At 40.2% G+C, this 17738-nt stretch overlaps 1 protein-coding gene across 3 annotated transcripts in view; it reads right to left on the reverse strand.

Annotated features, from left to right (window-relative positions):
- The window catches only part of rgs3a (regulator of G protein signaling 3a), a gene marked incomplete at its 5' end in the record, with an annotated part of 139806 nt that overhangs the window by 9457 nt on the left and 112611 nt on the right, over positions 1-17738 (reverse strand). For 2 of the 3 annotated variants that reach the window (XM_080046981.1, XM_080046982.1), the window contains one exon: positions 5899-5969. In XM_080046981.1, coding sequence (XP_079903107.1) covers positions 5899-5969 — 71 coding nt within the window. Of the gene's footprint in view, positions 1-522; positions 650-5898; positions 5970-17738 lie in introns of those variants that run through there. The other variant, XM_080046983.1, reaches the window with a different exon arrangement.

Genomic DNA, 17738 nt, shown 5'->3' on the forward strand with positions numbered 1-17738 from the left:
CCAAAAAAACACAGAATGATAAGAAAGAGAAAGGCAAATCTAGAAAGCGGCTGAGAAATATTCTTTGAAGAACATTAAAAAAGGAGAATTGTCCTCGATTCCGTCCATATACATGCATCTTGTTCAGTCTCCCTCAATCAAATCCAAAAAAAAGGAACTCTATTTCCGAGCAAACTCACCTTCCAAGTCACAAAGACCACATGAGTAATCCTATTTCTGAAATCTAGGCTGCTAGAAAAAAAAGGGGCAGCCTTAAGTTAGAAGTGAAACCTGCTTCCTCAAAAATAGTTGGAGCGCTTTAGTCTCGCGGGGAATTCTTCTCCCTCCCTGCGACTGTCAAATGAGCTCCACATAGAGGTCAGGTGACCTTCCTACCAGCTTGAGAGCAACCATTCCTGTGGGACGCACACCCAGCCCCGATCCACGCCTTCCTCACCCTCCACCCTGACGCTTATTATCGTTGATAACCAAAATCAGAGTGCCGATGAACACCTAGCCACCCATCTGCTGTCTGGTTCTTACCTTTCCAGGTACTTCTCGGAGAATTCCACCATAATGTAAAACATGGGTGCCAGCCTGTACGCGGATTGGGTTGGTCTGTGTGGAAATTTGACTGCATGTAAGCATGGGACAGGAGTGCCAGTGCGCGGGGTCCAGGGGTTTGTTTGACAATCACATTCCTCTAACCCCTGTGAGGCTCTGCTGGTGCTTTTTATAGTACATGGGGTCTGGAGAAGGCGGACTCTGGGCTCACCCAATCACCACGCTGTGTTAGGAGAGCATACTCCTTTTACTGGGGCCTTGACAGCATTTTTTGCTTAATGGTTTGGTAAGTTGAGATGACATTTGCTTTTTTTTGTATTAAAGAAGGGACTTGACTACTGTAATCTGTTTATTATATAACCAGGTGACAGGCAGTGCTAGAGCTTTTTGTTAAACATGTTACTAGCTGTAAGAAATACTTAATTTAGCCAATATGGTTTAATATGACCATGGGTTTGGTACCTAGTGTCATGACTCACGGCTCGGCAGCCTCTCCTTCTCCTCTGTATGTGTTGTATGTTTTCCCTTGTCTGTCTCTCCCTCTTGTTATTCCATTTGTCTGTCTCCCTGTTGGCATGTGGGCGTGGCGGCACTCTGGGGCAGACTGCTCCAGGTGTGGATCGTTGGCTAATCAGACCTCTCTACTTAAGCCTGTGTACTCCAGTCATTCGGCGCCAGAGTATACTACGTACCAGAGCGGTAAATTACCCGAGATCAGGATTATCTATGTTTGTTGTTTTCTTTCTAAGTCTCAGTTGGAGTTAGTTGTAACTCGGCTCCTCTTTTCTTCCATGCCAGTTGTCTCCGCTGTTCACCTTTCCTGCTCGCCTGCCTGCGGGTTCCGGATATCCACTTGCCTCTGCTCGCCACGCCATCCAGCCGTCCAGTGTCCTGCCAGCCTGCCTGAAATAAAGATTGTTCTAAACTGGCTGGTGTATTTTAAATCCAATGCTGAGGGATATTAGTTCTGTGGTCAAATTAGGGCTGAAGACAACCGGTTTGGATGTGTGCAACTGGATATGAATGAGTTAAACAGACCTCTAGCCTGCTACTTATCTCTGCTTAAAGCTAGCGTTAGCCACATTGCATTGTAGGTAATCGCCAGGTTTTGACAACCAAGAAGAAATGCATAGATTTGTATCATTTTTCCGTATGTAAAAAGTCCAAGAATGTTGGAGTGCAATGCCAAATAGTTTTTTTTAATCACTAGATATATTATACTTTCATTTATATTTGATTGTTAGAATTATTTTTATTTATATTGTATTATTGTGAAAATAAGTCTAGTTTAAGTCCAGTTTACTTTTAATTCTAGATAAAACAAAATGGATACAGAACTAACATCCCCTTGGCCAACTTCACAGACCTTTAACATGCACCTTGGCAGCAAAACCAGGGGAATATTAATTTTGCCTGGGAACTGATACAAGGTATGCAACTAAATGGGCAAAAATGTGTCTTCAGTAGAATATATATATAGTATGTAGTACAACCATACTGTATATGCCTCAAACACAGATGGTAATTTGTGTTGTAATAAAACCTTCCGAGACACTGGTTTTCTCTGTTCTTTCCTTTCCTCTACATCTGTCTGTATTTCCTGCTTTTATGAAACTCATTTGGATACTAGTTCTAATCCCTGAGGAATTGATATCTGTTGTTCCACAGGAAACACTGCGAGGCCATTGTCGACAAGAGGAAAGGTCACTCAACGTCAGTAGTTTGTAGATATTTCGGCTTTTTACAAACCGACAAAAAACAGAGCATCCGGTACTGCAAACTCTGCTGAGGACACATCACATGTCGAAACCATAGACCTGACAACGCAGTAGTAAAAAGTAACAATCCCAAGCCAGTTTCTTTTTAGTGGACCCTTGACCAGCAGTAGGCCAGTAAGTGTTACTACTCAGCGACAAACATTACACCACAATTAAATTAACCACCTGGTTTCTTCAACTTTAACTAAAAAATCAGCCTTTAAACTTGAAGAAATAATGATTGGCATTTATCTTGATAATAATCGATATCGACTGGTATGACATTTTTCATGGCCATAACATTTTAGGCCAGTTTTCCCAGAACTAAGTAAAAACCCTAAGAAATGAAAAACTTTGCCTCTGGGTTAGCATTTTTTATTTAATAAACTTTGACACATATCACTCTGGTGAACTACTTGATATGCTGTGGGTTTATGGCTTTATTGATTCTTGTTGAAAACCAAAGGATGGGGGGGGGGGGGGGGGTGTAAGTGTAGCTGTGCTGGGAGCCATTGTTTGGGAAGCATGACACCTGGACTGAGTCAAAACAAAAGGTGATAATGGAGGGGGGAGAGGCAGAGATAATAATGTGGACAATTTCAGGAAAACAGCTGTTGTGGATCCGGCGAACCAGACACATGGAGCAACATGTGCAAGACAGAGAGAAGGGAAGGTAAAAAGGTGGGAGAAGTACCACAGGAAAGAAGTAGAGCATGGGAGCGAGAATTCTGAAGAAGTGGATGACCAGACTTTCTGTTATAAATGATGCCCAAGTGACCGATTGCTTTGTAGGAGAGGAATAATAGGATATTTCAGAGGACAAATGTAATGGGCTTTTGCATGTAAGTGCCATTTTACCTTTGAGTGCAAAATGCCCTCGTCTATGGATATTAACATACGGTATTGAGGTCGGTTTCATTCAATCTTCCTGTCAATAATGATGAATATCATGACAGAGGATTGATCACGATATTGTGACAATGCAAAAAAGAAGTGTCTATAGATATTTTACCACTAATTGCCAGACTTAGACCACCACAGAAAATGAACGAGATAAGCATATTCTAAGTTGCTTTTTTCAGTTGACCTAGAGGTAATAGTGAGTTCTAACATTTCACATCTGGTCTTATTAAGTTAATGACACACAGCACACAACAGAAGGGAACTGGAGAGGAGAGTCAATCAGATCTAGTGCTATACTTTTGGACATCCCGCTCCAAAAATGACAGCGCTATAGGTCAAAAGAACTTCTTTGAGCTATAATTTGCTACATCTCAGCATGATTGGACCCTGTCAGATACAGTTTGCCACTGGTGGTCGCCTATACTTGCTCCATTGGCTCTCTATATAAATGTTATTTAGCGGTATCCTACATCTGGGGGTAAATAATTTAATTTCCGTCATGCTGTACAAAAGCCTGAGATTTCTATCTATAGCAGCAACATATTGCATTTATTTTCCTCTGAGTTATAGGCCTAAAGAAAGGTATTATATCGAGAGTTGGTGTATTCATGTGACATAATACGATTGAGCAGATTATTGTGCCTGGTATTTGTTTACGGTGTGGCATTATGAAAAAAATGGCTAAAAAGAAATCAAGTACTGGACGACGAATAAATCTTCATAAATGCCAGCAAGCTCGTGATACTGAAAATTTGTAAATATAGGAGACAGGAGGAAGCTGTTTACACACATAGAGTTTCCACCATGCTTAGAACGCTTTGAGAGTTATTCTAGTTATATTGACTTATGATGACAGAAAAGGGTTGCACTCAGTGACGGGAAGTCATTTTGTCTATAGAAGGCAAAATGTTTTTGTTTCTTCTTCTATGCAGCCTTCATTAGTGTGTGGACATTTCAGCACAGATGTCTCATCAGTAGCACAAAACACAGGTGAATCCATGTTCAGTAATTGGCATCATGTATTAACATCTTTATTTTATTGTTATTAAAATAAATACAATCCCCCAAATTAGAGTTATGTGTAAAATTAGATGAGGTGACATCAGGATGCATGTTTGTTTACCTACTGCTAAAGTGCAAATTAATGTTTGCTAAGGAGTACCTATGTCAAAAAATGTTGATGAGTTGTTATGTGTTGCCATGACTGACATTGTCAGTCAGCTATACAGTGCTAACAGTGAGTCATTACTCCTACACTATTTATTATGCATATCAAGTCTTAAGTCAACAGTAGCAAATTATTATTTGTGCTATGATAATGGATCAACTCGATACATCCTGTTTGATGATAGTGTAATCAAAACAAAGTGTATAAACACACTTTATCACAAGCATGTCTAAAACTGATCACAAATCAATCTCTAACTGATATGGGGAAAAAGCTTTTATCTGTCAGTTCCTGCCCAACTGATAAAAACAATCACACAATCTAGATTGAAAACAACTATGTTCCCTAGTGTCTGTCTTATTGAAGCATGTAAAGCTGGACTGAAGTTGTTTACAACAGCTGACAAAAAGGCAACCTAGTCAGGAGCCTCGAAAAGAAAAAACAGGCTGTGGAATCTTAATCACTTAATCTGTGGCTTAACAAAACAACAAGAAAACACAGCTTGTGCAGAAGAATGAGCATCTATCAGGCCCATGGACAACCACTATGAGCGTTTTTTTATTGTCCTTGCAGCGTGAAATGTGCTTTCATCTTGATGAACAGGAGTGGGAATGACGCTCATTCAACAGCTGATGCATCACTGAGGCGGAGACGCACACATCTGACACACACAAACCCAAACAAACACTTGTGGCTTTCAACGCACACACCTCACTTCTCACACCACCAAGAATGTGAGACACACATTTGGCACCACACTCATCAGAAGCACACACATCATTGACAACTTAATCAAGTAGATAATGATCAGCATTAAATGGTTAGCTCTAACGTTTCTTGTCACCCATAAGCCTAATAACATACTTCTGCATTTGCAAGTATGGAAACACGTGCAAATAATTGATCTCATATTCAATCCGCCAATATAGTGACAAAATGGCAAAGATCTAAATGTAGCCACCCTAGTGTGGATATATCCAAACATCCCCAGTCCACAAATCCAATTAAACCCACTCTAACACATTGTCAGAAAGAGTCTTGATGTCTCCATTAACCCCCCGTGTGCTGAAACAGGTCATTATCGTTCACCATTAGTTTGGACACGAGTAAAGACACCATTTTGGAATAAGGGGTGTGAAAACGTCCCCTTTTACTGGTTTCACATATTGATTAAATTAGCATAACAAAAGGCTAATGACTGAAAGTTGAAAACAGAAGTGGTAAGCGCTGTTGTAGTTGTCATGCCTACTCACAATTTAATCATTACATTCACTGATTCCCATTCCTCCTCTTTTTCCCTCACGAATAGGGAATTCACTTTTAGTAATACATCTTAACACTAAAGCTTTGTTTTCCTTAATAATGGCTTAATATTATTTACAGGTTAAAAATCGATCCACATTTGGGAATAAAAGCATGTCATATATACACAGATAAATACACACACACACACACACACACACACACACACACACACACACACACACACACACACACACAGTATAATTATGAGTATTGAGTACTTACAGGGTCTTGGCTTTCTTCTTCTTTGACCCGTCGGGGCCAACCTCACAGCTACAGGGGGATCCGGCGCTCAGCTGAGGAGAGATGGAGAGCACACACTGCATCATCCAGCCTCCACACAGAAAGAGGGCCCTTCAGCCCCATGCAGACACTGTTGCTAGCTTTAACTAGCCTCAACAGGCGATGACAACCTGGGTCGACTAGTAAGCTATAAAGTCCTCATATGTCCAGTCAGGCTAGTCCGAGACTATAGTTCAGTCCGTGACACACACAGGCCAGCCACGAAAATAGTTAATCCATAGAAGCAGTCCACTGTGTAAAATCCCACAAGGCAAAGCTCTCAGAAGTATGTGTGTGTGTGTGTGTGTGTGTGTGTGTGTGTGTGTGTGTGTGTGTGTGTGTGTGTGTGTGTGTGTGTGTGTGTGTGTGTGTGTGTGTGTGTGTGTGTGTGTGTGTGTGTGTGTGTGTGTGTGTGTGTGTGTGTGTGTGTGTGTGAGTCTGTATCTTGCTGAATAAAACTTGAGTGAGTGAATGCAGCAGATGGTGTTTGTAAATAGTATGTGTTTGGGTATAACAGAGTAAGGGAATTCTGTGAGAGTGAAGAGAGTGTGAAAGACCGCGGCTGTTGTTTCGGTTGGCCTCCAACTGTGCCCCAAGTTTGAAGTGTTGAGCCAAGACCCCTGGTTTCACATTACACTTTCTGCCAGCCCACCATTTTGATTGGTGGAGAGAAAAAGGGAAGTTGCTCCAGGGTGGGGAAGGGGTCAATCTCCACTAATCTGATGGCTTGAAGCTGCCCCATTGTGTGTGTGTGTGTGTGTGTGTGTGTGTGTGTGTGTGTGTGTGTGTGTGTGTGTGTGTGTGTGTGTGTGTGTGTGTGTGTGTGTGTGTGTGTGTGTGTGTGTGTGTGTGTGTGTGTGTGTGTGTGTGTGTGTGTGTGTGTGTGTGTGTGTGTGCGGCTCTAAATAATGAACCATTGTATTACAGGAACACACAGTTGAATCTGAGCTGGCTACTGGCCACAGCTGGTAACACATGGTGTGTGTTTTCAATCTTTGTGGCACCCAATTTGAGTTTCAACCTCTAGAGTGAGGACATTTCTTTGGCAAATTGAGGACTTTTTTTGGCTGGCCTTAACTTCTTCAAGGCTATATTTGAGGTTAGAGTGACACTCACCCCCTGCAGGCGTAAAAGCTGGCTATCAAGTAAGTTCTTTCCTCACAAGGGGGAGGAAAGCTAGCAGCAGCTTGGATTCAGTCAGTTGTAATGGACACCAAAGCTTACAAGTTTTCACTATGGAAAATAACTCTAGAAACCCTAAAGGTCACAAATTCTACTAGCAGTTATAAATAGTCCATATACAGTTGTGTTCAAAATAATAGCAGTGTTTAAAAAATTTAGTAAAGATCAAAATCCTAATAATAGCTTGTATTTCCATACACGCAAATGCATTGGGGACATTGCACATTCTATTCCAACTCCAAATATGAAGAAACATTTGTCAAATGTTTCTATATCTTTACAGAAAGTGCATTTCTTGGTTTTGTCTCAAAAACAGCATTTTTGATGTCACCTCATAGGTTTTCTATTGGATTAAGGTCCAGGGATTGGGCTGGCCACTCCATAACGTTAATCTTGATGGTCTGGAACCAAGATCTTGTTCACTTACTGGTGTGTTTGGGGTCGTTGACTTGTTGGAACACCCATTTCAAGGGCATTTCCTCTTCAGCATAAGGCAACATGACCTCTTTAAGTATTCTAATGTAACCAAACTGATCCAATAAAGTGAATACATTGATTTCCCAAAATGTAGTCTGTTAACGTCAAAACTTTGAGTACAAGTTAAGGTAAGTCAAGAGTTGTAGCTCAGTAAATGCTATGTGTAGGGGCCAAAATGCACATTTGGTCTATTTGTTTATTGTTTATTTTGAAAAGTTACACACACTTCCGTTTGATTGACACATGTGGGTGTAAGTGTGGTTTAATCTATATACCTGGGCACTTGTGGCGGGCGGGAGTTAGGAGACAAAGGGGGATAGTGGCGCACCTGATTACATTTTCTGTTTACCGTCAAGCAATCGTCAAGCACCCGTCAAGCAATCGTCAAACTATCGTCAAGAAACCGTCAATTACAACAGTTTATCTTTTATTTATTTGTTTTCAATACCCTCGTCATGGTATCATTCATCAGTTGTCATTCTGCCTTCATTTATAAAATTCTCAAACTATACTCATCACCGGACTTGGAAATTGATTGACGCGTAACTGCCTGGAGCCCACTTAAGCCTCTTAGCGGCCTTTATTGGAAAGCTGTCGCTATATTAAGAAATGAGATAAATGCATACCATCAATGGGGGTCCTCACTTGTAAAATAATAAACAATGTCACTTGTGTGACTTTGCTTCACCTGGTGCCTTATCAAATGCCGAACAAGTTAAACTCTATCTTCAAAATAAATCGAGGTTGAAGGACCTGATCAATACAGTTTGGAACTCTTGGAAACTGTCTTTTTGTACCTTTGATATTTCACAAATAAAAGTCCTCCTAGAAGTTTTAGGACGCATTCACACTAGGACCAGTTACATAGTTCTGTGCCGAAGCACTATTTTCCCCCCTTTATAATAATAAATGCAATCTGTAAATGGAGTTTGCCTGCTTACAATCCTGTAGTGGAGCATCTATCTGCCACGTCCATCCCTTTCATAACTCCCTCCGACTAAGATACGGATTGTCATTATAGGAAGTGTTCCCTGATGCACTCAACACTTCTGATTATAGTCACAGTATACTGTAATGTGAATGAGTGTGCGCTATGTGGGAGCTGCCTATAAATAAGTCCAAGCTAAGAGCAGGAAGAAAATATTTTTGGAGCTGTTGTTTGATGGGTACAAAGACCCGTCAAGATGTTCGGTATATGTATGTGTTTTTGTAGGGGAGTCTATTTGCATGAAAGATTTTGCATATGTCTGCAAGCTAATGTTGTATTTCATTCTGTAACCAAAACACAAATGAAATAATCTCACACCGCAATAAAATATTTGATGTATATGCTCTATCTCTAGACGTAACTAAATCATCCATCCACACAAAGCTACAAACACAGGGCATATACACTGTAGGTCGCAAGAGCACGGATGAAGTAATTAAGGGGGGTGACAGACACAAAAATGTAATCATTAATCTCTTAGAGGGAACAGCAGAGCAGGGGAGTGTAAGTTCCTAGGGAGACACCTCAAACTTTCCCCAGAAACCACAGAAAATAATTTCAAAATGGTGCAACTTTGCCCTATCCCGAGGAATTTGTCCTGATATAGCCCCCCGGGGAAAGGATTACTCACGGGTATGTCAGGAGAACAAATTATGCTGTGTAGCCATTGAGGAGATCAGAGAGGGATTGTCGCCTTGTTGGGTCAGCCTTTGTTCGACTTGCTGCCTGCATTTTAGTACTTGATGCTCATTCACACTAGACTGCTAAGTTCTAGCTGGCTGAATATGCTCACAGTGAAATATGTTTACTTTTATTAGGACGACTGGCATTAGCAAGTGGCTAAGGGTGAAGTCTACAGGAACACTAGAATACATGTTTTGTTATAAAGGCCAGTATGGGCTCCAACAGCATCAACGCCTTATGGTGTTTTTCCACTACATGGTACCAGTGCTTCTCTACTCTATTCAGTTTCTTCTGGTTTACCAATATTAAAAAGTACCTGACATGGTACCTACTCTGTTAGTACCTACTCAGTGGAGGTTTCAGGGACGAGGAACTAAACGGTGATGTGACACACTGAAGACACGGAATGGTCAGAATGTCATCAGTGGGCGGCACCCTCCTTCACAACAAACAGCCAAGCTACTGTAGCAGTCGCATTATATGAGCTGGCTGTCTCTTCAGTTTTTGTTGTACTTTCTCGGCATCCCGGATAACCATAAGGTGGTCTCTAAACAAAGTACAGCAGTTCCTCACCTTGGTGGCTGGTGAGAAAATCCAGTGCTAAATGAGCGAGGCCACGCATAATGAGAGTCGACAAGCAACTCTCTAAAGATATAGATGTACACATAAGCATGTCGGTTACCGTTAAGTTAACAGCCTGCCATGCATGCTACAGGAAATTACTGTGTTCAAATAAAACGCGCAAATATTTGCCCTGATGAAGATTTAGTACTGTAGAAACGCATTAGCTGCTGACTTTAGCTGCTAATGCCGCCATGACGACCAGCTACACATAGTTGGTACAATCATGGGTACTATCGTGTAATGGAAAACAACCTTAAGTACAATACCCGATACCAAAGGTGTGTAGATTAGAGTGGAGCCGGTACCATGTAGCCTAGTGGGAAAGCTCCTTTAGTGTCATTTAGTGTCCAGAATCTATGGCCTGACAGGTTTAAGATTAGAAGCCAAATGTAGAATAGTTTTGATTCATACTAAAAGTTTATTTCAACCTTGATGTATTCATACATGGGTACCTAAGTAACCAGAGCTTTTTGTGCATCTACATATTATTAAAATATCTAATTATTCAGATTCCTTGAGAATTAAACAAATATATATTACACTGGTGTCAAACATGGTATGGCAATTTCATTACTCAATGTGCATGTGAGTAGTTTTGTGTCAAAATAGGAGAATTACGGGTTTGTTCTCAGGTTTCTACATACTTTTTCTCTCCTGCAGCAAGAACCAGAGAGCCCCCACACACACATAAGAGACTTGCACGCACCACACACACCCAGACTGCCTGGGCAATGGCCAGTGGAGCATTAAAAAAGTCTGAGCCTTTACCAAAAATAGACTTGGTTTGTGTTTTTGTGTGCACACTTACGTGTTTACACTGCTCCCATGCCTCACTGAAAAGAGTAAGAAAACACAGAATCTGCCAAACCCCACACGATAGTATAGCTCCCAGAGGCGTGGGATGCAGATGTTGACACGCTGTGAAGGAGTTGCGGGATGGCTGTGCTGCCAGATACATAGATAAGTTCATTGCTCACGTGTCTTTGTAGCCAATTCTGTAGTCTACATTTGTACTTATACATGCATGCACGTTGGAAATAAATGATATGGACAAACACGTTTCAAAACATTAATGAAAACAATTAAATTAAGGATATGACCTGGAAACAAGTCTGTTTAGCTAATGTCATGGAAGGCTGGTGTGTTTGGAACCGCAATGGGCTGCTATTCCCTACTAAGACAGAACCAAACAAATTCTCACTGTCTCAACAAACTGTCCATTCTTCAGTTGGGCTGTGCACTAACAAACACATTGTAGGAACAATATTCTCAACACAGCTCTGAAACACCCTTGACCCAGTCAACCCAGACTCCAAATTCTCCAACAACCCAAAACCCCCAGAGGTGAAGAAATAAATCTGGGACTTTGTGTATTTAAACTTCTCATAAGTTCAACCCCCCGCTATTTTTCTTCATTGGACCTCCCTCTGGCTCCTTCCTTCCTTTTCATCCCCCGGTTTCTTCTTTTATTTGAAAACAAATTGACAAGCTGGCATCTGAACAATGTTATGGGGACCCTGACAATCTCCCATTGCATTTTGTGCAGCCTTGGTTCGGTGCTACGTCATAGAACCTAGTTTCCTGACATTGTGAGGCTTCATTTTGTGCCCAATTGAAACATTATATATTTACACAAGGCAGTTACGTGCACTGAACTTGTAGACCTGAATACTTGTTTGTACGATGATAACCAGGATAACAAATGTGGGTTAATGTGATTAAATCTCATATTCATTCTACCTAGCCATTGTGAGAAAACAAAATGCATTTTTTGGTTAAGGCTTCATGGTTGTATCTACTCTCACTTTATTCGTATAAAGAAAGGAAAGGAAGCGTGCACTCCAGACTTCACCACGCTCATATGTTTATCAGGATGTGGAAACTATAAAGTGCAAAAATAGAGGAGGAAGAAATTTACATGTTTGTCGCAATGTGACTTCCCAAACAAGACTGCACTAATTCACTGGATGCATCTGCCATTTGGTATAGTGAAAACACATGTATAACAGTGGTTGTCAAAATCCCTACCTGCACATTCATGTGTGTATGCATAAGAGCCATGACCAATTCAATCAATCATGGAATTGTAAGGATGTTAGCCTGTCTATATGGATTGATGAGAGTAAAAAGTAATTGTATCTCCATTTAAAAAATGTATTTCTGGATTGTGATGTGATATAATCCCTGCCATGTCTTCATCACCTAGAATTGTACATCCCTGTTCAGTATACACCTCTAAATATCTTCAATCATATTACAGTGAATGGGCGATAGACAATAGTAGCTTAGTTTGGCACGAGATGAGACGTGAATCACAGTCACGGTCAGTTATCACTGTTGTTTTGTGTGAGAGCGTCAGGCACATGTTAACAACTCATTGGCTTGCAGCATCCAACATAGCAGATTGTTTAATGTAACGATTAAAATAATGAGGTGGATCCGTTTTAGGCCTGTACTTTAATAAATGGATAACAATTCTCAGAGTGACACATGTTTGGTATTATATGGTGTGTACGCATGGACTTAATAACAGAAACTTTTATTTGTTACGCATTAACAATCCTTTATTTTATGGCCAAATTGTCTGTGTTGCACAAGAAACGCAGATGAGTAGAAACCTCGAGAACGGACCAATTACAGAGCTGAAGCTGGATCGGCTCAGTTTTTAATAGGCACCCTGGCTAAATAGTCCAAGATGGTGAGCATTAAAAACCTGTGGTGGATAAATATCAGTAATTTCATTCTATTTTGAGTAATTTGTCTTCTTTTGGGTGTGCTGACGGAACACTATCGAGAGAAATTATACAATATCATTCAATGTTACGGCCATGAGGATTGTCAATCTGAACCTTTACCCCGTGAACAAGATGAAGCAATCTCTCAAGCTCTACTCTAGTCTTCAGTATGTTCACAGTCTAGTTTGACTTCCCAGCAGTGACTCTGAGGTCCATGATGAATACAGGCCCAGAGGGAATGTGATCCCAAAGTCAGAAATGAAGAATTGTACCATGCAATTCAAAAGTTCTATAGTTATAGTTCTTTAATCTGGTCAAAAACATGCCACATTTTTTATTTACGTGTTATTCGGTTGAAATGTTACATTTGAAATGTTACATTTGCACAATATATATAATAATATAATAATGTTACAATAGTAAACCAAAGAAATACCTTGATTCATCTAGCTTATTAAAGCTAATATTAGCAATTGCTTGCTCTTGATAAGTGATTGCACTTCCTTGTAGATCTTGGCCAGAAAGTTTAAGAAAATAAGAAAAAAAGGAGACAGAAAACTGAAGACTGGCCTCTTTCTTCGAGGGGCATCGGAGGAACAATGGGTCCCTTTATAAGAGCCAGAAAATACAACAAGATATAGGGAAAAAAGATGCAATAAAGGCACACACTGTTTAAACAAAGAAACATGGGAGTGGGATAACAAAACCAAATGCTGAACTCAGCGGGGGAGTTTGAAGGATTATAAAGCAATCTGATCCATTTGCTGATGTCAACTTAACATTTCATGAGGCTATAGCCTTGTTTCCACCGAGCGGTGTGGCTCAGTTCGGTGCGGCTAGCTCGCTTTTATTTGCGGGTATGGTCCCAAAATTAGCGAGCTGAGCCACTCCTACTTTCGGCACCCTTCCGTTAGGGTACCAAGCCGTCTGAAAGGGTGCAGAAAGGGTGGAACTACACACTGAATTCCGTTGATTGGTCGAAATAATCTTTCTCGCATTAAACCGCAGTGTGTAGTCACCTCGGCAAGAGTGAAGAGAGTCTTGTGTTTATCGAAAAATGTCGGCATGCAGCTGACATTTCCAGCTGTTTATTGTGTTTTTCCTCTTGATTGAGTCAGCGGACTAGACTGTGTCCCGCTGCAACGATGTCACCATAGTTACGTAGCTGCCCTGGCCAGGCATATGAATAGGGTTTGCAAAACATATTCATCAAGATACACAGTATATCTTAAGATAGTTTTGCTCACAATTCTTTGTTTAAGAAAGCTTTGATTACTGATGGGTTTGCCCCTCTAACTGTATAATTGTCTTTGATATAATTACATATATGATTTACTTGCACGTTTTTTTTCATGTATTGTTTTTGTAGTTTTTTTCTCCATAGTTTTTATTTGTCACAGGATATATTTTTACAACTTCTACAAATAGAAGGACACTTTTGCTTGTGAACTTGAGGTTGAAGCCGAGGGAATGTATGTGTGTACAGTAAGTGTGTGTGTGCGTGTGTTTCTGTGAAAAAGTGTGAGCAGCTGCTAACACACACTCACACAAACAAGGGCAAATCAAAGATATTCATTATATCTGGAAATAAACTCAGTGACCCACCAACAGGATACTGACTCATTCCTATTCAAACTACATAATGAAAGCAGATACAAAAGGTGCATTGTCTGCACGTTTGTGAGTTTGTGTGTGTGTGTGTGTGTGTGTGTGTGTGTGTGTGTGTGTGTGTGTGTGTGTGTGTGTGTGTGAGTGTGTGTGTAGGTATATCTGTCTTTGTGTGTGTGTGTGTGTGTGTGTGTGTGTGTGTGTGTGTGTGTGTGTGTGTGTTGTACTTGATCCGACTCTCCTCTTCCTCCTGTTATTCAGCAACACTCAGGACATGGCTACTTCCTGCATAAGTATTTCCCATGTTGTAGGATGTTAATGATCAATATTTGTACTTCTCTGAGTTGCTCGGAAAATGTGTCAAGTTTCTCAGTCCAGTAACGGGTGCTATCTATTAAACATTTTTTGGAAATTTTCTGACCAGCAGATGACCTTTTTGCTGGGAATTTTAATTGCTGAAGTTTATCCAATTCCAACAATTCCAACAAGCTTAATGATTTCATAATTTTTCACTAAAGCCTGCAATCTGTTTTAGGGCTTCCCTGCTGGCAGGCACTCTCATAGGCAATTAACACAGATAATGGATTGTTCACTTGCAACGATACAGCAACAGTAAGACAATATTAGTGACACAGTCGGTTACATTGGCCTGCCGCATGATACAAGTTTTTTTACCTGGCTATTTCTATTAAACCCAGTTTATGAACTGCTGGTGTATGGAAACATCTTAGGGTCTGTCTTGCAACACCTTCATCTCTCCTGGTGGTATATATGTTTGATATATAAAGGGATATCATCGAAAAATAATACACTGACCTTGCAGTTTCATATGGTCTTTTTTCTAGAGTTGTTCTGGTTTGAAAAAATATGTTTCATTGCCGAAATGTCTTATTACATCTACACAGCCATTGTCCATACAGTGATTATTGTACCTTCTCACTCACCGTCTTGGAATAAATACCTATTCCAGTGGTCAAGTTGGATTTGATATGCCTACAAAATGTAGTCTACTGTAATTCTGTTTTGATACAGACATGATGACTCTAAGGTGTGTACTTTAATAATTTGCCATACTATAATTACTTAATAATAGCTTTCCTGGTCAAGTGGTCATTTGGATTATTCATGTTTTACAAGGGTTTTGTCATGTTAATGCACAGATTGGACTCTGCATCCCTGCAAATGCATTGCTCATGCTAAGTGGTTGGACTGTTTTTGAACATTTATGTGAGTGACGTCCCTCACATTGTCACACCGGCTTGACGTTGCAACATGGAGCTTGTTGCCAATCCCTCTACAAATTCCACTACCACTCAATCCCTGCCAACATCTCCGCAGCACTGAGTGGTATGAGGAGGATGATTACACTATCTTTTTCAAGAGGTAAAGTATTGTGTCTTGCAGGTGCTACTTTTGGCCAATTTTAAGCTAAGGGAATTATTTTGACAGTCAAAATGAATGGTTGGTTTCCAGACAAGCAAAACAATTTCTCAGAAAACAGAACGTCGGGATGAGATGTATGGCAGTCCAGTGGGGAGGGAGGAATGCTGCAAATGAGATTCAGACCGTGGCAGCCGGTGAATGATGTTGGTCACACACACTCTCATGTAAAGGTCATGCTTTACCACCCAATGGAAGTAAACAACCCCTAGCAGTCACGGGATATCGGACTTTATTGTTGGCCTCTATTTTTGGAGTGACAGACAAGATTAAGGCATTTGATCCCTGTATTTTCTAAGTAAAGCCGGAGTCCCAAGCGTCTAGCTTCATTGAATTTTGATATACTGTACAATGCAAAACCATCAGCCTGAACATTTTTGAAAAGGTTCATTTTGTTGTCAAGGCATCAATCATTTCCATGTAAAAAGCATCCATTAAAAAGCAAACTGATGCATAAATAAAAAGATGACTAAAAGCACATTATACACACCAGTCTTAATAAATTATAAACAGCTACGTTGCGCACATCAAGCCCTGAAAGCTTTGTCTATTGTGAAAAAAAGGGAAAAAAAACTGAAAGCAAAAGTCAAGCTCCTGGTATCCTTTAATGTTTTTTTTGCAATATATAATTTCAGCCCTCTGACAAAAACAAACAGAGCTTGCATGCTTGTGTATTATTAGTTGTTCAGTAAACAAAATGGCCCAAAGAGAAACATTAAAAGATTCCGTCTTTTACCAAAACTCCAGAAATCTGATTTTGAAACAGAAAATATACCAAATGACCAAAGGACCCAAAGCACACCCTTTTAATTATTTCTACACAGTATATACGCAATGGTTCTATTTTCTTCTATTGCTATACAATTCCATATATTGTGGGAAATGAAAACACATGCCAGACAAATTAGGCGAAACAAACCGATATACTGAATGTGTTTTATATTTGATAACCCTAGGACCAGTTCTATATGATGTATCAGGCATAAAAAAGGTTATTCCGCTCAATGAAATGTTTTATCTCAATTTGCTCGCCTTAATATAACATTGAGGAGTGAACTTTGATTTCCCCTTCGCTATCTCCAGGACTGATTGTTCCCTTGACTCTGTTCCCATCGTGTAAGGACGGCATGTGTGCTTCCATCATCCCACCAGTGATTGTCCACCCTGACTCCTGCTTCCCGGGGAGTGTAAGTGTTTAAGTGATTGTGTGTGGCCTTTATTTCTGCATGAGCTGCTACATGGTTCACACGTCTTAAAATGAAGACATAGCCAGGGTTACGTGTTGCTGAGGACCAAATAGTTGGCTTGCAGATAAAGTACACCACGTTCTCATTATCTCACTACATGTACCTTTTTTTTTTTTTTTCTTACGCCGGAGACAGAACGCACCTGGACTCTAACAAAATGTTGTCTATCCTACAAACATTCAGGCATGATTTGCAAAGGTCTTTCTAAAATGGTAGTGGACAAGCATATAAAGGTAAAATTCAGAAGATCCAGGTGTTAAAAAAAGTAAACACTGATCGTGGAAAATGTTTCCAAGAGATGTTCATTAAGTTTTCCACTTGACACGAGTGACTACAAAGAGTATTTCCATCTTAATAATAATTACCGTAAAGAACTTTCTAATTTAGGTTGTATTGTTTTATAAAATTACACTGTGTTCCAAATTATTATGCAAATTGGATTGAAGTGTCACACACATTTAATGTTTTGTTTTTCAATTAAACTCATGTATGATATTGTGTCTCAGGACGCCTTGGATCATTGAAATCAATCTCATACACCTGTGATAATTAGTTTGCCATGTGAGCCCAATCAAAGGAAATCTACTTAAGAAGGACGTTCCACATCATTAAGCAGGCCACATGTTTCAAGCAATATGGGAAAGAAAAAGGATCTCTCTGCTGCCGAAAAGCGTCAAATAGTGCAATACCTTGGACAAGGTATGAAAATATTAGATATTTCAAGGAAACTTAAGCGTGATCATCGTACAGTGAAGAGTTTTGTGGCTGATTCAGAGCACGGACGGGTTCGTGCAGATA

Source organism: Ammodytes marinus (assembly GCF_949987685.1).
Source record: "Ammodytes marinus genome assembly, chromosome: 18".
In the NCBI taxonomy this organism is placed as follows: Eukaryota; Metazoa; Chordata; class Actinopteri; order Uranoscopiformes; family Ammodytidae; genus Ammodytes; species Ammodytes marinus.